This window comes from Ciconia boyciana, chromosome 1, assembly GCF_034638445.1.
Source record: "Ciconia boyciana chromosome 1, ASM3463844v1, whole genome shotgun sequence".
In the NCBI taxonomy this organism is placed as follows: domain Eukaryota; kingdom Metazoa; phylum Chordata; class Aves; order Ciconiiformes; family Ciconiidae; genus Ciconia; species Ciconia boyciana.
Window position 1 is genome coordinate 57,001,344 of NC_132934.1, and position 21,569 is coordinate 57,022,912.

Genomic DNA, 21,569 nt, shown 5'->3' on the forward strand with positions numbered 1-21,569 from the left:
TGTGTCTCTAAATTCACACTTGTACGTCCTGTCAGGCCTGCTTTACAGCAACAGATCGCCTGGAGTCTGAATCTTTTCAAATCTTCCATCTGAGAGGTAGTATGTCTGTTAGAAGGATGGGATATGAATTCTGCATTGCCATGTTCAGATCAGACTTGTGAATCATGTCAGTGAGTTTCTGTGTTGTTCAGACGTGCTCAAACTCCAAGTCACCAGTGAAGGCAATAAGCCATTGTAATCACTGGAATAGCAGCCATTTGGCTTGAACATGTAAACACTGACATATAAACATTTCCATTGGATGGAGAAGTTTATCAGCGAGATGAGACTTCTGCATTTCTTAGGGATGACACTATTTTTTCTTCAGAAAATCTGGGACAGTAGAGTTTTGCCTGTGTTGACTGTATAGTGAGAGGAAAAAGGAGAGTTGGAGGAATGTTTTGATTGTGCTATAAGCAAAGAATAACAAAAGCAGTTTAACTGTGGGATTTTGCCAGAAAATGTTTCAGTTATCAGATTAATCTTTGCTCACTTGCTGTAATATAGAAGGAGAAGTAAAGAGCTTGTCTTTCATTACAGTTGTAAGGCTGTTCTGCTAAATTTTTGTGAAGTCTGACTTGCTATTTTGAAGGCGGGGTGTATTTGTGTTTTCTATTATTCCGTCTTCAAGCTGGATTGAAATTCCATGGGGTGACTGAATAAGAATAATGATAGAAATACATTATACCTGCAGCATCTCTTAGCTTAATGGCATACATATTAGAAAAAAAGTTGATGACTGTCTATGCCCATTGCAAGCCAATTTATCCCCTACTTGGGGTTCAGATGACTAAGCAGTAAATTGCAGGATGCAATACTTCAACCACCTGCTAAGACTGAGTAGGAACTTCCTTGACAAATAGGACTGAAAGTTTAAAGTTGGCCTTTTATTGGCCAGAGTATCTGGAATAAAACTTTAGTTTTATTAGTAGAGAAAGAAGGATAAATATATACTGTCCTGGAGGATGAGTTATGTGTGGGAGGACAAGGATCTCTGGACACCTGAGAAGGCTAATAGAAGTGCTGGAAACTCAGAAGAGGTAAATAAACTGAGGCAAGGAAGTTATTGAAATAATTTTTCGTGTTTTCTGAGTGTGTGTTTGCATGTACACATACACACACACACGCATGTTCTTTTCTGAAGGATAGTGCTAAATTTTTACATGGCTAAATATGCCATTTACATTTTGGCTAAATATGCCAAAAATCACTGAGGGTATGTGTGTATTTAACTATATATATTTTTAATCTTCATGCATACCTTAAGAGGTAAGACTTCAAGGTCTTCCGTATTGTGCCAGGTGAGATGTGTGTCCAGCCTGGTGTCTTGTGTTGGCCAGTTACTGGTAATGAGTGCCTTGGAAGGGATGTAGAACTGGGGGTGTACAGAGAGATTCTTCCCCCTTCTGCCTCACCCTGCCAGCTGATTAGGGGTAGCCTGATATATTCTTCAGACCTGGAATATTCAGCAGTCTAAAGTTTTCCAGAGAAAAACATGCTGAAGAAACTCCAAAGATTTTCTGACTGGTTATGGGGTCTCACTTCTGTAAAAGACTAGCAGATGCCCTGTACCAGGTGGTAGGACAGGCAGACCAAGAAAAGGCTCAGTGTTGGAGCTGTCTTGACTCAAATGAGATTCAGGAGAACATGGATCTTAAGTGCTGGAAATGAAATGCAGCATGACGATGATTGTCCAGCTTTCAGTGCTGTTTCAATTTTAAATTGGAAGAGAATATCCACTGAACTAAGATTACTGGGAATTAGGGACTGGCATTTAAAGAAGAAATCTTTAAATGAAATGCGTCTCTAACTTCTCCATGCTTTCTTGTGTGAAAAGCGATTTCAGGGGTACCTGTGTCTCAAAAACAAAACAAAACAAAAAACCACACAGGAAAACCAAACCCCAAATAAAAAAATCCCACTCAAAGCCAAATGATGCCAAACACTCGCACTGGAGTGAAGATTTAATATATGGATAAATTTCACTTATAATTTGTGATTTTAAAAAAACAACACCATCACAAGCAAACATTCCATACCTAAATTTTGATGTTATGTGCTTAATGCTGTCAGAAGAATGCTCCAGCAAAATGATTTTATGAGATTATATAATAAGGAACTTTGTTCATCAGACTGGAATATTGAATTCTTAACAGTGGTTAGTTTTTTACTGTCTTTGTGGAAGACTTTCCTTGACTTCTTGAGGCCTTTTTGCCTTGCCTTTTAGGAAATCTAGGATCTGCCATTCTGTAAAAAGTACATTGTACGTATATATTTGGTTTTGTAGCCTTGCATCATTATTGTATTTTAATTACAGTTGTATCAGTTTGGCTGCTTTATTAAAGAAAAAAATAATTGTTTGTTATGGGTTTCGCATTCAATTAATTGTTTAAGTGGTTGTAAGTAATTCTAAATATTGACTTGATGAAAAATACTGTAAGAGGTGGCAGAGTGACTTCTTGATTCTGTGGTAGAGCCATGATTAATGTGTGCTGACACATTTTATTCAAAGAAAAATTGAAACATTCTCTGAAAGGGATTGTAAGGGAAGCTTCTAACGTAGTGAGTGTCCTTACTTTTTTTATTTGTATGAGTATCGTAAATCCCTTCTCCTGCAAATTGTTAACTGGAGGAGAGTTGACCAAGTAGATGTGCAATTCATTACCTGTAGCTGCTTCTAAACAGCTTCCTTCTTTTATTTGTTGGGAATCAGGGAACTCTTTCAAATTTTGCAATATGCTGACTATCCAACTGTCTAGCTGTAGTCATTCTTCCTGCCCCCCCCCCCCCCCCCCCCTCCAGCTATGTTAATGCCTGTGTCCTAAGTCCATCCGGTCTGAAGTTTGTATTTGGGGAGGTGCCTGGGTTTCTTTTATTTTCTCTTATTGACAGAATATCATGGCATCTCAGCTGCAGTTCTGTGCTTCTGGTGTCTAGGAAGCCCTAAAGTCTGCAAAGCTCAGAGGAGGAAATGGAATGGAAACTTTGTGTTAAAACCTTCATATGATGATTTGTATTTTTTTTTTTAAGGTGTCTAAGGAAGTAGGAGTGAAAGTATGGCAACTACAAATCAACTTCTGACCCTTTTTATTGCTGTTTCAGACAATAGTCTTCCAGAGCCTCTGAAGTAATTATTTTCTACTCAAGTACTGCTGTGCACGCCTGTTAAAACTGTATGGCCAAAGTGGTGTGTTACTTCAGTACGTTTATGAGTTTTTAAGGTGCGCAGGATGGCTCCCCCCTCCCTACCCCCCCAATGGGATTCCCATTGCAGTCTTGACAGATCTCTGAAATGTACTTTTTTTTTTTACCTTTCTCTGTTTTTGTTTGGCTGGATAACATGGTGTAATAAACTAGTCATAACAGTCTCCAACTTCTACTATCCAATGTTTAAGAATGATTTCAGTACAAGGACGGGAAGATTGAGTGTATCGTTTGGTGAATATTCTGGCTTAGTAAATCTGAAACAATGCATTCTTCAGAACTGACAAACCAATAGTCCTAAAATAAAAGTTCTGCTCTGCAAGTAGCATGGGTATGTGTATACAAGTGTAGCAGTCTTTATGGTATTTCAGTCCAACTTCTGTTGTGTATGCCAAATGAATTAAAGATCACACGAAAAAAAGAATCCTAGATGAAGGGCTTCACTCCTTACTCTTAAACGAGAAAATGAGCTGTTATTTTTTTTTTTTTTAAGATCTCTGAATATGTGTCCTGTTTTCCCTTTCAGTGACTGAGGAGAGAGCTGCTGGCATGGAATTGAGCTGGGTTTGTCCGTGGGAACTGTGAGTAAGGTATGTATTGTGTTCTCTTTGCTGTCTTTAGTCTGCACCTTTTATTCTTATGTGCTGAACTGAAAATTGCTTGTGGTCACTAAACATGAGGGATAGTAGTGTGTTAGAGATGGAATATTTTTAATTTATACTAGCATCAGGTGTGACAGCTGTCCAGGAAGGACTTTATAGTGTAAGTATAAATGACACACTTGTCCCCTTTTCACTGCTGCCTAGCAATTAGTCAGACTTGTCACAAGTTAGCTGGTACCGTTGCAAACTGTTTTCAGTGTTACTGATACTTGGCGCACTAGACTGATTTATTCAAGTATATAAAGGCAGACAATTGTATCTATACAGTAAAATTGTAATGTCTGCAAAACTGTAACTGAGCTTACCATGATACAGTAGCACTAAAAAGAGAGGATGATACATTCAGACATTATCTGTGGTCCCAGGCTGAGGCTTGTAGTAAAGAATAGAAAATGTTTTAATCTATTCTAGTACCAGAACAAAAGTCTTGGTTTAGATGTACTTCATGTGCTGGCTCTTAGTATTGTTGCTTCGAAGAAAGTAGTAGTAAAGGTTGAATTTGGTATCCTTTGAATTGGCAAAGAACAGCAGCAGTACTGATTCCCCCACCCCACCACCATGTTCTTTACCCAGATTCATTAGATTTGCATGTTAGGGAGCACCTCTTGAGTACTTACTACTTCTTTTAGCTGAGACAAGACAGTAATATTGATATACGCTTCTCTGTGAATCACTGAAGAAAATTCTTACCTGTTTTTCAGTAGTGGGGAAAGCCAAGGGTGGAAAGTCAGCTCTCATAGGGGAAAAAGGGAACAGAAGATCTGGTAACTCAGTCTCAATTGCTGGACCTTCCACTTAAATGAATGTCATGCTGGGTAGCTGCATTAGGAGATGCTAATAAATTCAAAGAAATTTGGATTCCACACCCAGTGTCCATTGATGGGGAGGAGAGGCAAAGTCAATTCAGATTGGTTTAATTTCTGTAGACAGTTTCATACTGTCATGACTAAAGAATGTGACTGGGGTCAGAAAACTTCTTGCAGACTCTGTTTCAGGCTTTGGTTTCACACTGTACCTAACACGAGGTAACTGAAAGCTGTCACTTTTCAGTGGGCCCTGCTCCTCTGGTTTTTTTTTTTGGATGAGATCTAATGAACCTGTGGTTGCAGGGTTCAGATTGCCAGCACGATGGGAAAACAAGCGTGTTTCAAGGTGTAGCTTTCCATCAGAACAGCAAGCTGAATTAACTTGCTCTGTGGCTGCAGAGCCACTAGATTTGAAGGAGAGAAGATGAGAATTTCAAACTGAGATGAGGTGATACAATGTGGACCTACGCTCTCAGTCACAGCCCACGATCAGTCTGGATTAGATAAAATGTAAAACTACTTCCTCAGACACACAAAAGCAAGTTGCCAAAAACTTTGCCATAAACTCTTTAAGATTCTTAAGTTCTGCAGTTTTGCCTGCTGCTTTGTGCTGACATGAATGCTTGTGCCAGGAACTGAACTGACTGAAATCGAACTACTTTACCTTTGTTTTATTTCATTTTTTTCCTTTTTAAAATTTATTTTCTTTTATTTTAGTCTAGATTGGTTCTCTGAGCTATCTTTCCTTCCTTGCCCAAGTCACCACTTTGTTATGCCCTAGGTCATCCAGTCCTTGTCCCAAAGTTCAAATCTTCTGCATTTGAAAGCGTATTGTTTCTTGTGAGGTCTTATTTCCACTCTCCTCTTGTCCAACTACTTTCTCATCCGAATCTGCCCTAAATTCATATTCAACATGAGTTCCTTCATACTTTCTCAGCCCCTCAGTTTTCCTGCCATGAATTTCCAAGTCAAAGCTCACATCTGGCTGCAGATCGTCAGCATTCCCTTTTCTAGCTTGCTGCAGCCTCCCTGCCTCCATTGGTTGTTGGCATCCATTGCCACATGCCTTTGCTGCTGGCTGAATCCATTGCTTCATGAGCTTGCCCCTATGGGGAGGGGAGGAATGCTTTGCCTCCGACATGAAGGAAATTTTAAAAAATGCATCAGACAGCAATTGCAAGGAAGTCAGTCAGAAGGTGGTGGAAAACAGGCAATCCTGTTCTAAACACGCTGTAGTTCATCATGCGTTTCTTTGGCACCAGTGCAGGCTTAAACAGCTTGCTCCCTTTCATGGCTCCCTCTGTTTTGCTGGTATAGCTGTTTTTGTGGCCATAGTGAGCCACTCTGGGGAACAGATCCTCCTGGAAAGAAGTGTTTTTTTCTAGATTATTTTTCATCTCGTCCAGTACATGTTGTCTCCATAAGATTTATGCCTGTTTCACAATGAGGAAGGTATGAGAGTGGGAATGTGTAGCAGACTGCTTAAGTTGGCACCGCTGCTAGATGTTTAAGTGTGCTCTTTGACATTACAGTTAAGTTGATCTTTCAGTGAGCTGCTATTGCAAAGGCTGGTCAAACCCCTATGCAGCTGTGCACTCCTGCTTCTTCCTTTGCATCAGAGCTAGTGATTGTGCAGCCACAGGGCACGTCCAACTAGCTGACTGATCCTGTAGAAAATGGTGTCTAATCTTTTGCAGAGTTAATCGTTTGCTGGTTCAGCTGACCTGAGTCACCCCGTGGGTGCACACTCATTAGATCAGACAAAAGGGAAGCAGCAGGAACCAATAGCTCAGTAGCAGAAGGCTGGATTCCTCTTTTAATTAAGACATTGAGCTATTATCATGACCAAGGCCTAAAACATACAAGTGTACCCATTGACACATGAGACCTGAACATCGCATCTTTTTTGCTCTTTTTCGTTCTTTGAACTTCAGTAGAAATTGTTATTTCTTCAGTAGCTATAATTTTCAGTTTCACAAACTAGATTATTAATTCAACACACTGAGGGGTATGATAGAATTATGTGTCTATAAACTGCTTCACCGGTTTACGGCTCAACGTCCTCTGAAATTAGAAGGATGTCTTCCTCATTCATGCTTTGAGCTTAAATAAGAACTTCAGAAATCAGTGGGAAGTTCATTCTTTTTGAGCAAGGATTGTTTATTATAAATATCATTGTGATTCTCCAAACTAGCTTTGGTATTATCAGCTCTTCTGTGTACCCAGAGTTCCATGAGCTTGAAAGCCACAAAGTTCCTCCAAATACATATTGAACCATGAAAAGTATTTCTTAAAAAACATCTGGAATGCCAAATTACATTTCTTAGCCTGCTATTTGTGGTTTTAAGAAATGGATGTTTGATGATGATTTTTCAAGACCTCTTAAAGACTTTCTATCACTGCTGGACCGAGTGAAACAAATGCTAGTGTCTTATGAAGGAAATACCTGGGGCTTGAAAAATATGGTTCTTGATGAGTGGTTGTTAAAATCATGTGCGAGGCTGTGTTTGTCTACAGCAGAAATTATGCAGTTGATTGCTTTGCACTAGATGTGTTCTTTGCGTCTTTTCTGCCTCAAGTCCTAACATCTCTATACAGCTGTTCATGCCTTTTGTCTGATAACATTTCTTGCCATTTTCTTGCTGGCCTGAGCATGTTTTTTTGACTCTTGTACTGCTAGATTTGCTGGAGGGCGTAGTGGAGAGACTTCTGGTGATGATTCAAAGATGTCCTTTCTTACTGCCATGTTACTGGCACGGTATACATACAGATTCAGATTCTTTAGCTCCGATAGAAAGTTGTGCTCATTCATGTTTTATCAGTATCTTTGTTCACATGTGTTGCAATCTTTGCATTTTTAATAGGGGCTTTGTGGGTTAGTGGCTTGTGAGGCTTGTGATCATGGTAAAATGGACAGTTTACACCTTCAAATAACTGGTTCTAATCCAGAAAGAATTTGGCTACTTTTTGACTATTTTTGCCTTTCCCCCCCCAATTACTGTGAAAGTGAAGGAAGTTAATCACTGGTTCATTTTGCAGAAGACAAATGCGTGTGGAATATGTGTGTTAAAATAAAATTCCGTAATCTAAGAAGGTCTCTCTTTAGTTGTCTGCATAGTTTGGTTTCTTAACTTAAGGTGGTTCCTCAAGAACAAGCTATTACATTGTCAGGGTACAGTCTTTGTAATGCTTGGGCTATTGCTTACTGTATTGTATATACTTTATGGACAGTGCCATCAGTTTAACTCTCAATTAACTGGAGAAGTAATTCTGCTAACAGTTGTGTGCCTGGGTTGAGCTGACTGACAGGAAACTAATTTTTTTTTTTAATACAACCTTGGAGGTCTTCCTGTTGGTGATTTTTCTTTGATATCTATAAAGATAAAAGGAATATCTCTCAGTCTGATCGTTACAGATTCTCAAGCTAATGTGATGCTTCGGCTCCCATGTGCTGCAAACTTCACTTCTCCTGGGTTATTCTTTTGATTTGTGATGACCTGGGGGGTATAGTTGCCTTTGGACATGTCATGGCATTCTTTTCCTCTCTTCTCACTCATTTCAAAGATTCATCCACTTAAAGCCACTTTGCCCCAAGATTGCCTCTTCTCTTGGCTGGATGATCTCAGCTGGCATAATCATTTAACAGAAGGCTGCTCTTAAGTTTAAAATAAAAAAACCTGTCTTCTCAAAATAGCCCAGCTGCACACACATGCTGTTGCTGTTAGGTGCTGGAGGTTGCTTAGCAATTCTTAAATTGGTAGGAAATTGCTATTACCCTGGCAACTCAGCCCCAAAATGCAAACAAGGGAAAGCTGTTTATAGAGGTGTCCTTACTTGATTTGGGAATTGTGCTCTTTTTTTTTTTTTTCTGTGCCTCTCTGGTTTTTACTTACTTATTGTTAAATTCCTTCTGTTTCATATATTTTACTCTGGTTATTGAGGTTTCCTGTTAGGGAAGGTGGCACTGTTCTTTGGTTCATTTAATCAAGATCTTGACAGTATTTACGCTATGAGTATGTGAATATTGTGAAAATCAAGAGAAGTCTAATGCATGAAGAGCTAGTGCATGTGTCCATGTCCAACATGAATGTTGGGTAGATTAATCTGTATAACAACACCTTAAAGTGACAATGCTACCAAAAGTAGCCATCCTGATTTATTTTTTTATTTCCTTGTGCCTCATTCTCCCCCATGCTAGCCCAAGTTTTTGTGTGGCTGGGTGGCAACCCAGATGAGGAACTGATGCAGATTAAAACTAGTAGTTTATGTGTGTGTGTGTCCAGGTCAAATTTAACACAGATCAGTTCCTTGATCTGGTTCATCCTGTGCTGGCCCACAAGAGGTGAGGAATGAGCAGGCTGCACTGTTCCTTTTGTTGGCAATGCCAGTTTAGTGTCTAACCAGAGGATGTGGTCTTATGATACAGCTAAGTTGATCTAAGCTAGCTCTTGCCAAAAGGGGCGGTCTTGGATGCATGCCTTTGTTGCTTCCTTGTGCCAACATTGGTGCTTGTCTGGCCTTATGATGGGATGATTAATGGAGCTAAAATGGCAGGAAACTAATCCTAATCCCTTCTCCCCTTCCCAGTTTTCTTTTCACTTAGCTCTGTGAACTACCTTACTGTGGGTCAGACGGGTTTCAGTACTGCATGTGTGTCTATTTCATTTCCCTTTCACCTCTTTTGGGGCTTTGAGCTATCCTTCAGTGATTCTGCACGAGCAGCTTTACGAGAAGTTTCTATAAGTAATTTTGTCATATGGTAAATGCAAAGTAGAATACTTTTTTCACCAAGGAGTAAGCTAATCAGGTTTACTGTGTGTTTACTGTGATATAGTGTTGGGATGGCAAGAGAATGCACCTAAAAAGCTACCATGTAAAAGTTGCAGAGCAATTTAGTCTTTGTAGTTTGCAGGTTTGATTAAAGATAATATTTTTCCAAAAATTCTTACTGGCTGTGGTTCTTAATCTTATCACTTGCACAAAAATGACTCTGCCATGTTTGTCTATCTGAAATTAAAGTTGGTTAGATGCCTTCAGAAGTTGGAAAGGGATAAAGATTATTTATATACTTAGGAGTAGTCTGTAATGTTTCTTTTGAGTAGCTCCATCTTCTCCCTAGTGCTGTGGTTCATGCTTGTATTGTTGAAGCAGTTGTTTTGTGCTTTATAGCAACGTAATTTGAGCACTCCTGGCTCCTGAGAGCTCACTGTTGCCGCTGCATTATGGTGACACAGCTGTGTGTGTAGTTGGCAATGGACTAGATTGGGGAATTGATTTTGCTGAATACACAGAAAAAATGGCTGTTTTTCAGCTAAATGGATTCCCCAGTTGAAGAAAGGGCAGTGTAGGGACAGAAATGAGCAGCTGGACAGTGGAGGACTTGAGGGTTGCTTAAACTGGTGTTGCTGCTGTAGAACATCTGTGGGATCACAGCCACTCTTGTCCCGGAAGCAGCTGGCCCAAAAGTAGAAAAATGCCATGATAGAAAGCTTTTGTCTGGTTAGGCAACAGATACAAATCCTTGAGGGCACTCACCCCGAAACCCTTGTTGAGGATAAGAAATACTTGCTTTTAAGACTGTCCATCAGCTTCTGGATGACTCACTTAAAAGATCATGGTATGGCACATTTCTTTATGGGAAAATTTCTAGTCTGTTCAGAAATGACAGGAAAACAAACATTTTACAATTTTAATTAGGTTCTAAAAATTCATGTGTGTAATGAACTGATTGATCATTCTACAATGACAGTTACAGAGTGGTATGACTCTGGGAAGTCTAAAAACAGCCTTACTGTTGGTTACAGAAAAGGATTCCATGCCTTTCACAGGACTTCCAAATAATGCAGCATGGGTGATTATAAATCCACAAAGCATCTTCCAAATCCCTCTATGTCCTCATCAGACTTTTAATTGAAAACATTAAAATCAAACTTACCCAATTATAGCTTTTACTGTAGTCTTGTGGACTGGAAGCTTTTTTTTTTTAAGTGAGGGTATGTTTCATACTAAGACTTGGCATTGCTCTGAAAAAAGTTCTCTTTCCCTTAGGTAGTGGCTAGATATTTGGATGTACTAATAGTGTAAGTGGGTTCTCTTCCCTGTGCTGTGCTGGCACAAGCGTTGATGTGGCTGCACAGCAAACTGCACCAGGGTCCTGATTTAGCTGGAGTGTGAACCAGAGGACTAGCTTTTACACCTGGGTCAGTTTTCTCATTGGTTTATCATGTGTCAATGTGCAGATTCTTGTGCTCACCTGGAATGGGAGGGGATGTGGACAAAGGAGAAGGCAGAATTTCCTAAGGCATTTAGTGGTTCATCCCAGTTTAGTTTCATTTGAGCTGCAACCCTACTTGGAGTAATAGAATTGTTGTCCAGGCTGTTTGAGATGCACAGAGTCAGACTGTGATTTTTTTGTATTTTGTGGCAGTGTTTCCCTGTACTGTGCTGGTTCAACTGTGGCTTGTATGGAGGAGTTGATCCAGCTGAAAATAACCTAGGAAAAATTGCATTTCAGCTGAATCGGCTTTCTGGTATGGTTCGCAGTGTGGCTATACAAGCAGCACTGCAAGCACAATGCAGGACATAGCGGCAGGGCAAGAATGAATGTCAAGGCAAGGCAAGGTTTGCTTAAGCTGTGTTACCTTTGATGTGGGACAAACATTGAATGACATGCCAACTAGGATTAAGAAGATACCTTCCATCTGTGTCATCTTCTGCATGAGTTAGGAAACCTGCAGATCCAGGTACAACTCTAGTGATAATCCAGCCCCCATGCTGAAGTTCCATTGGACAATTTACTGGAGAAACTGTGGTTTATAATCCCAGTACCAATTAACACCACTTGGTATGGTGTTGCTCAGGGTTACATAGCAAACTGGTGTGTGAGCACTGATCTGCTCTGCTCTACGTTGTGACTGGCTAGGCTAGACTGCTTTTACTGTAGCTTGGTACTGTGCTTTTACATTAAGGATACATAGTTTCAGTGGACTGGCTAATGTGAATATACCTAGATTAGGAAAACAGGTTCTGTTTTACAACACTGTTGTTAGAATGGTGTTTGAAATGTGTGATTTCAGGTTACAAACTCCTGTTGAAAAGAAACTCCAGCATGTCAGAAGTTCCTAAATACGTTTGCTGTTTTCCTAGTTGAAGCAGATCTGACTTTTTGAGACATGTCAAGTTTTTTTTTCCCCTTGTGAGAAGGGGAAGGAACTCTTTTCCTTTTCTAGGATGGATTGAGGGGGGAAGGTTGAGTCGTCTGCCATTCCAAATCCTTGCTGGGTGGGTGTTAGATATGTCTGTCACCTGCTTGTGGATTCAGGCCTGGCTGCACTTGTCCTCCTGCATGGTCTGACCTAACCATCGTGTGGTACTAGGCAAAGTGTAATGTTTCCAGTACATGTCCTTCGATAAAGCAAATTGGCTTTGGCTCCTTTAAGATGGTGACAGCAGTCCTTACTAGCCAGCCTCCTAACTGAGCAATTACTCTTCCTTTTAGCCCCTTTCCACAGGCCTCCCATGCTACAGTGATAGGGCCTGAGGCCAATTATATTGGTCATGATTTAACTCTTTACAACCTTTGCAAGGATTGTTATGGCATTATTCTAAGTCTGTGGTTTAAGGGTGTTTGTTTCCAGGCTTTCTGTATACATTGTAAAGAGAAGAAGGGCGCAATCCCAATTTTTTCTCTTTGCAGATTACTGTTACAATTTGCTCTCAAATGGATATGAGCGATGTTTGCTTTGGACAGGAAATATATCAAGGAGGGGGTACGCACTTTCTAGCCAAATTGTAACTGAAATAAAAGCCAATACTTCATATGGCAGTAAGGTTTGGCTCAGTTTCATTTGTTTTGTTATAACAAACACCAACTTCGGTTGGTGGTTTTTGTTGTTTTCTTTTTTTTCCTCCACCCTTCTTTTCCTTGCTTCTCTTCAGATCATGACATAAGGTCCTGGGAATGAATGTATGACGACATGGATGAAATAGCATGTATTAATCACCAGTAATTCTTATTGTTGCCTTGAATATACACTGAATAAATTTTTGAAACAAATGTACTACCACTTATAACTTTGTTCTGAGTGTTACAGAGCAAACATTACTAATCAACTGAAGTACGAAACTGAACTGGAAGTGGGGAAAATGACTATTTGAGCTACTTTATCAGCTATTAATGTGTTGAATGTTGTCACACTCATTCAGGTTAATTATGAGTGTTAAGTGGGGAATACTTATAAAAAAACCTGTACTGTTAAAAACGTTGCTCCAAGTTTATGCTTTCTGATTGATTTCTAGAGGATTATCCTGATGGTTTTTACTTTGCTTCTTTGCAGCTTGCTTTACCGGCATCTTTTTGAAGCTGAAGGTTAGCCTCTGGAAATACCTTTTGCTTGATAAATGAATGCAGTGCAGCAGAATTATGTAGTGGTAGTCTTCTGAGTTTAGACTGGTTGAAACAGCAGCATACTAAGAAGCAGGAGACTTCCATCTTCATTAATCAAAACCAAATATGATTGCCCTTGTACAATGTCCGTTACTGTTTAAATGTTGACACAGTAACCATTTCACTGGAGACTTCCAGCTGGTTTGTTTCTGTTTAAATTACTGAACATAAGAGTTTTAATTCTAATATAGTAGTAGATTTTAAATACTTATTTAAAGAATTACGGAAATATCATGAAACATTTAAAAATTGCTTATTTCATTAAAGCCCTTTATATATTGCACATTTCAGTTGGTGTAGCTGAGGTTTTAGACAGGAAAGCTTTTTTTGAGCTTTTTTTGTTTACTTTATGTGGAATATTTTTCTTGCATTCATTTTCACTGATAGTGAATGGGGAAGAGAGAATGGGGCAAGAGCATTATTTTTTGAAATACAAATGATTTTTATTTGAAAATCCTCATTTGTTGTACTCAGCTGCCCTTCCAGGTTTATTATGAAGGATTACTTTACCTGACTGGATTTCTAATTGACAGTTGTCCTGTTAAAACACCATTGTTGGTATAGAAGGAGAGTAATCAAGAGTTCAGCGAGGTTCTAGATAGGCTGACTTTACTGGAACAACTCAATCTGTATCTTCTCAGGATTGGGTTCCTAAAGTATCAAAAGTTGAGAATGTTCTCATACTTTTAAGAAAATGATAATAATCTGTAGTTTCATCAGTAGTTTCTGTGGTGATGCTGTTGGAGGTTTATGCAAGTTTATAAACTGCAGAGTTTAGCAAGTTTCGATCACTAGTTGGATTTGAATTGAGGATGATAACACAAACACTGTGCTAAAGAACATGTTTCTCTAGAATAGGGAGACGCCATGATGAACTGTACATATGGGTTAAGACTCATGTGACATTTACCTTTTTTTTTTTTAATTTATTTTTTTGTCTTGCAGGTTGCCATCACGAAAGCCAAAGTGGATTTCTCCGGTGTGGTGTGCCTGCCCCCTTCCGTCATTGCTGGAAATGGGCTGGACGGAGGAGGGGCTGGCGAAAATGATGATGAGCCGGTGCTGGTGTCACTTTCGGCGGCCCCCAGCCCTCAGAGTGAAGCTGTTGCTAATGAGCTGCAGGAGCTCTCCTTGCAGCCCGAGCTGACCCTCAGCCTCCATCATGGCCGAAACCCCAACCTTCCTCCACTCAGTGAAAGGAAGAACGGTAAGTGGTGCAGTGCACTCATGTCTCACATAGTATGTCCTCACCAAGGAAGTACTGTGGTGTTGTCATGGTACGTGTTCTGATGACAGGGCTGCTGCTTATTGCTTCTTACAACGTTTTATTTGTATGAAGAACTAATAATCTAGAGTTGGCAAAACGAATTTACATTGTTCAATGGGAAGGATTGATGTTACCGACTGTGGAAGTTCCAGAGAGCTCCACTGACAAATGCTTTAGATTATTGTTTTAGGTGAATACCAGAAACAACTTCCATGTGCTTTGTGGTGACTAAAAGTTATGCAAAGCTGAGACAGTCCATCAAAGGAGGTATAAGCTCATCTTCAGACTATAGCCATCTGTAGATTTTTTTCTTTGCCACTTTGGTCTGCACTTACCAAGGGTGAGTAATTTTCTCACTGTAAATGTCTGAAAGATTCTGTCAGACTTGTTAGAAGGAGGAACAAGACCTAGAGTTAAACATTAAATGTCCCAGTAGGCCTTCTAATCCTAGAGTGAGAATGACCTACCTATGTTTCTCAAGTTGCGGGTAGCTTATGGACAACTATGGTATGAATCCCTCTAACCGTTTGGTGGGTGACAGTGGAGTGGCAAAATACAGGGTCACTTGGAGACCAGGATCCCTGGTTTTGGAAGAATGTGAACTGCCTGAAGCTCAGGATCACCAGGCTGCCATGAAAAGCATTTGCACGTTCAGCCCCAGCCTGTGACAGACTGATGAAATCATTTGATAACTGGTGGCTTCTGTTTGTGAATTCCTCTTGGTGATCTCCCTTCACTCCACCCTCTGGGGTATATGTTGGTGGCTCTTGGCAATATGAAAGTCTTGCTAGAGTCTGAATTCTTGCTGTCACCTTTACCTGCAAGATACTATGGATTTGAGCATGGTTGAGTCCTGGGCGCCTTATAGTTTTGGGCATTGTATGTTGCATTATATGCATTACATAGAGTTGCATGGCACAACATATTGGAAATGCTGGGGAGCTTTGGAGTGGCTTTATAGCCAGAACATAATGCTTATGGTAAAGTGATTTAGAATATGTGAACTGTAGGACAGTAATTTGGTTTGGAGGGATACCTCACTTGACATGCCTGGTTCTTTACCTCCAGAAACTGAGCATGCCCTTCTCTGAACAGTGTATCAGTGTTTTGCTAGTTGGAAGAATTAATTAACTTCGATCCAAAATACTGTTTTTTAAGAGGATAAAAAGAGTTTCCTTGTTCATATACATTATACTATCATTATGTAATTACAGTCATGTTTACAGGCCTTAAAAAGGGAGAAGCTAGAAACTGCAAAAACAGAACAAAAAGCTTCTAATCCTTAATGTTTGCAGTCCTCTAAGTATAAGATAAAAGACAACAGATGGAGATAAAGGTGGTGGTGATAAATGAGAGAGAAGAAATTGGAATATTAGTCAGCATGGTAGCCTGTGATCTCAACACATCTCAACTAGTGGTAGACTTGGGCATTTTATAGTTATGAAGGCAAGGAGCTATTTCAAATGAAATTTAACTGAGGTAGTTTTAAAACTGGTAGAGGGCTTGAAGGCAGCACGGGAAAAGCATATGAGCTTTTGTTTCCAAAACCTGACAGTTGGCCACCTGAAGGTGACGTGAATTTACTGGAGGCAGGTTTCTTCTCTTCTTCATGAATAAGACATGATTAAGGGTCCTGAATTGGGAAGAAGCAGTTTATTCTTGATGCCACAGGGAAAGGGATACTAGTGTTGGGAACAGATAAGAGTACCTTTTTAGGAAAATGAGACTTGTAGCAGCACTTTGAATGGATACAAGCAGGACACAACAGCATGTTATGGTCAAAGGAAAGGATATTCTGTTACAGAAATGAAAGAGTCTTTATATTATTTGGTTGTTTGGATAGGTTTAAAAATTGGTGTCTTGGGAATATTTTACAGAAATAGATGGTTTTCCTCTATCAGAATAATATTATTTTTATGGACTCAATCTTGAAGCCATATCATTGTGGGCTGCAAATTTGCTTGTCTGGAACAGGTAAAATAGAGTTGGGCTTAAAAAGTATTTGAAAAGGAACACCTCTGCCCATACCTTTTGCTGAAGAAAATTAGGATATTCCCGGAAATGACTCATTAGGTGGGTCTCTTCAGAGCTGATTCTTTATCAGGGCTCAGCACAATAGTGGGAATTTTACTGCTGGAGGTACAGCTTTTCAGACAAGGCATAATGTTCAAAGTCCCTGATCTAGACTACCTGAATATTCCTTATCTTCAGAGGTATACAATGCTCTTTTCTCCTAGGCTGCAGTATGTCATTATGTGTTGTTTGTGTGCACATTCATTAAAGTATTGTGGGACTGAAAAGTGCTGTTGAAATATGGTTATCTGCAAACTGTCACAGCATAAAAGCAGACTTGGTTTAGTGAGCTGTTGAGAAACATAGCTGATGCATTTTGAATTAATAAACTTGTTCCCTCAAATGGGAACGTTCCAGTTATCTTGGGGTAGAGGTTGCACAGCTGTTGAAAGCTGTTGAGCTTGTTACAGCTCCTTTTTTAAGTATGGTGTATCTTTGTTGTTGTGCCTTTGGCTTCAAACATGTTAAAAAAACCTTTAGAGATGATCTGCCAGTTGAGATGGCAATCTGCTTAAACATTTGAGCAATGCAAAATGGTTGTAGAAGCATATCTTTGTGCAGTGAAACTGCTTCTGTGACAACTTGCCAAATTCAAGGTATGAGGAAGATTCAAGCTGAGTGGCAGTGGGAGGGGAGGAGATGGTAAATAAGAGACTTGCTGGAAGCTGCCTATCTGTGTCAAAGGGTCTCCTGTTTGCAGTTCTAGACAGGCATTGCTGACTCACAGCTGAACTAACTACTTAGGCTGAGTGCTTCTAAAGGTTAACCCTTTGTGTAACTTTTGCTTACAGAAGACTTTGTTTATCTGTAGATGTCTGTAGAAAAATATTACATGGATTTGTACTGAATTCGTTACTTCAGGCTGTGGTTCTGGAACATAAACTATTAGCTGAGTTAAAATAGAAATTTCTTTGGCATGCGAAGCATCATGGAATTATGTATCCCATGGGAGAACTGGGAGTGCAGTCCTGCATGCTTATGCTGCCATATGTGCTAGGGCAGCGGATTCCTTTTTTTTTTTTTTTCCCCTCTCCTGCTCTTAGAGAACTGAAGAGCAGCAAGAGGCAATTTCTGGGGGTTTCCTTGTTGGTTTTGCTTTGTTTCGGACCTAGACTCCTCTTCATATTCTTCTCCCTTACCACAGCTACACATTATTCTTGTAGGTGTGTGTACCTACAAGGATAGGTACACCTAGGTAGATGGGTGTAAAGACCTTAAACATCTTGACTGAATTGTTGTTATTAAGTTACACTAAATTAAAATGCAATAAAAGCTATTAAGGATATGTGTGAAGTGTTGGAACATAACAGATAGATAGGAAACCATTTCTTGTCACTTCAGTGGAAGGAAACCTTATGTGGTAAGGTGTTAGTAAAATATTTTGACACAATTATTAGATTCTATTCAGACATCAGGCTTAATGGAACATTTAAGGTGTAGTTATTTAATTTGTCTTTGTGCTTCACAGTGAATTTTCTACTGAAAATTCACGTTCCTTCTCCTCTTTTACCCACGTTCATCAAGGCCTCAACTTTCTTTAACTATGAGAGATTACCTGTGACTGACTCATTCGTTGCCACACAAGCTGAAAAAAGGTCATTACAGAGTCATCTGAAGCTCTTAAGTGTATCTTGATTTTTTTTTTTTCTCAGTCACCTGTACTAAGATGCCAAGATAACTTTTTCCAACCCTTAGGGCAGGGTTAGAGCAAGGCCCTGATGAATGTGGTTACAAAAAAGAGAAAAAACAGGTGATGAATATAAAATCTTATGCAGTTTGATAATTTCTGATCAAAATTGTCCTTCTATTTAGCTTTCATTTGTAATTATGATAATTGCTACATTAGCTTATTGACCGTCTCTCTTGACCCATTTCCCCAGGTGAATTCATAGTTATCTTTGTTCAGAGGTCATGAAAAACATTGTGTTAGAAGCTTACAACAGTCCTGGTTTCTCCTCACCATAGGCTTGTTTAAGATGAGGTAACATTCTTTTGAATGAACTGTTGCATTTTATGATTACAGGTTTAGACAAAACTTGTACCAGCTTGTCAATTTTTGGGGTTTACTTGATCTGGGATGCTTGCCTTCTACAAAGTACCATATGTGCTGTGGGGAAAGAGACTAGTTGGAATGTGTGGAATTTCAATATGACTCGAAGTCATATAACAGGCGTGTGCTTTAGGTATCAGAAGGTACTCCTGTTACTGTAAAGACTGAGTGCTGTACAAAGCATGGGATTAATTGTTGCCACATAAGCTGTTGGTGATTATACTCACTTACAAATTACAGAGTTGAACTTTCTAAATGGTTCTAAGGAGCTAATTTAGTGCCTATATGCCTATGCCCATTTACTGTTAAAAGACAGGGGTAATATTTTAAATGTTTATTAGGGCACCTGGTTTTATTTTAAATAATTTTGTAGGTGATTGCTCCTATAGTTCTTTTATTAGGTTATATGTTCCTGTCTCCCTCTCCTTCTTTCCCTTTCCCATCCTGGATTGTCATTACATTGAATGCAGTCAGATTCAGGATTTATTTCAAATATAATATATTACGGTGGTTTTGCAGATTTTATAGCTGTCTTCTTGCTACAGTGACTTTAAAAACATTGATAATGTTTTCTTAAAGTCATGTCATAAACTGTCCTTTTAAAAAGTGAATATTGTGACTTGTGAACTCATTTAAGAAGTTAGGCATGTTTGCTTATCAACAAGGGTGGTATTTTATTCCTGAGAAAGGGTTTTAAAGAGACAGGATTATTCTGAAATGAATTTTTTTGTTTGGTTGTTTTTTTGTTTTTTTTCTGTTCTAGTGTATATCCGACTTCTGGAATAGTGTGACTCAAAGTTACATTTAATTACCAAGTGGTGGTTACTGCCTCATCTAGAACTTATATGTGAAGAAGATTGAGTCTGTATTGTAACAAAAGGACCAAGACAGGAAATATGTAGCTTTCTCTGATCTGCCCTTCACACACATTCCAATGAGGCTTACTGTTTTCTCTTGTGTGTGAGTAAGGGGAATGGTTGTTAGAATAAAAACAACCAGTCTATCTTGGATAGATTTGTGTTAAGAGACTTTATGTCCCAGGAGGCTATAAATTTAGCATACTGTCTGAAAGTTTCTGATAGAGCTATGAGATTCAGAGCATGATAGAAATGACTGGCCTGTTACTGATGGGAGCTACTAAACAGCTGAGAAGTGGTAATCTCTTGAAATATTTAAAACAAACTTTTAAATAGTGATGGGGGAATAGTTGAGCTGGAAGGAGTAATGCCAAAGGAAGCTTTAATGTGGTGGCTTTAACAAGTTAGCTTTCAACACAGTTTTTATTTGTTCCTGATCAAGTTAACAAGATTGTAATGCCCTTCTCCAATCACTGGTTTGTAATATTCTTCTCCCTTCTGTTTCTCCATTCCAGTTTCTCTCTTATTTCAGTTTGCCTCTGAGATTTCAAGGTTCAGGGCTGATGGATGAACATTAGACATATAATTTGATAGCTATTTAAAAAACATTCCTGTTTCATGAATTTAAACTGCTTGTGAAACAAGTCAGGCCCAGATCTGGGCAGCACTTTTGTCTGCATGAATAAGGACTTCTGCTGCTGGTTTTGCTGTTTTAAATATTAAGGGTAGTAATGGGGAAAGGAAGTCTGGTTCTTTAAAGGGAGAATGTCATTCAGAAGAATTCTCTGTCTGTTTTACTTAAACAGTGAGCGGCTGCTTCACAGAAGAAAGATTGCACCATTTCACAATAGTGACTTGCTGCTAGTACTTAGCAAACTGAATCCTAGCTTTGGGTGATAGCCCACTTCTGTAATGTGTGGCTTTCCTTATGAAAATTTCAAGTTTTCTAGAATTCATTTATACTGGGATACTATCAGCCACTTCTGCAGGCTGTAACTCCACCACAATCAATACATTACCACAAAGAACAATGAAGGAGTCTCTGTCTGAAGACATTCAGTAGTGCAATCTTCATCTTCCTTGCTGGTCAAATAAGCAATGTGATGGTTAATGCTTTAAAATTAATCTATCTGTTCATGGTCACTGACAGTGCACATGTATATACTTCAGGGAGTTAAGTGATGTTTCTGGACACTATAGGACCTTTCCTCTTTGCTCATGCTCCTTCCCCTTATATTACCTATCACCACAAAAATAAGCATACATTCTGCTGAAAATTGATGGTTTCCTTCATTTATGATGAATATGGATATTCAGGGTAGGCATTAAAGTTGGCTTATTTCTGTCACTATTGTCTCTAAATTCTTAGGATACAGTGCACCACTGCAGTTCCTTTCCATAAGGATTGCACAGCAAGAAGGAACATTTAGGCCTGCAGTTTTTGCCTAGTCTGGCTGCAAATCTAGGACTGCATAGGGGGCGTTTGAATATGAAAGAAGCGCAAATGAGCTGATTCTTGTCCTTTTACAACACGCTACTGATGTAAGGACTATGGAAACCAGATAAATACTACAATATCAGCACTGTAAGGGATTTTCCTGTATTGTTTAAAGCTGCCAAATGAGTTTCTGCTGCCTTCTTTGAAGCCCCAGATGTGTTTGTGTGAGGGAAGGAAGGTATGTTGCTAAAACCTGCCATGCTCTTCTCTCAGCTGTCGAGCAGCTGTTGGGGAGTTCTTGCATCTGAGTGCTAGAGAAGCCCTGAAGTTATTTAAGATTGGAGAGGTCAGAAAACAGCGCTAAAGCAGTTTTGCACACCCAGTTACTCATCTTCATGAATACTGTTGTGGCAGGAGAGGGATTCTAACTTGCTACAAAGGGATTTTAAATCTAAAAATTGGTCTGTATCTTTGATACAGAGCTCAATATATTTTTGGGCTTGGTGCAAATATATGCAGTTACTTACTTAGATGACCTAATGAGAAATGACAATGAGCCTTGGGGAAAGATGGGGAATAAGGGAAAGCTGCTCTGGGGACAGAAGCGTTGGAATTAGTTTATTAAGATAATTAAATTATCTGTTGGGCAAATTACTTGAGACTCTTTAGAGACCGAAATTGAATTTCCTTTCTGTTGGGAGCTAGAATCGTCTAGTGAGGAAAGACT

At 39.3% G+C, this 21,569-nt stretch overlaps 1 protein-coding gene across 4 annotated transcripts in view; it reads left to right on the plus strand.

The window, feature by feature from the left end:
* MRTFA (myocardin related transcription factor A) overlaps positions 1-21,569 on the plus strand; it is a 102,538-nt gene that overhangs the window by 5,270 nt on the left and 75,699 nt on the right. For 2 of the 4 annotated variants that reach the window (XM_072868498.1, XM_072868523.1), the window contains exons 2-3: positions 3,770-3,833; positions 14,103-14,364. In XM_072868498.1, the coding sequence (XP_072724599.1) occupies positions 14,320-14,364 (45 nt within the window). In that variant the 5' untranslated portion in view covers positions 3,770-3,833; positions 14,103-14,319. Of the gene's footprint in view, positions 1-3,769; positions 3,834-13,047; positions 13,080-14,102; positions 14,365-21,569 lie in introns of those variants that run through there. The other 2 variants (XM_072868506.1, XM_072868532.1) reach the window with 2 other exon arrangements.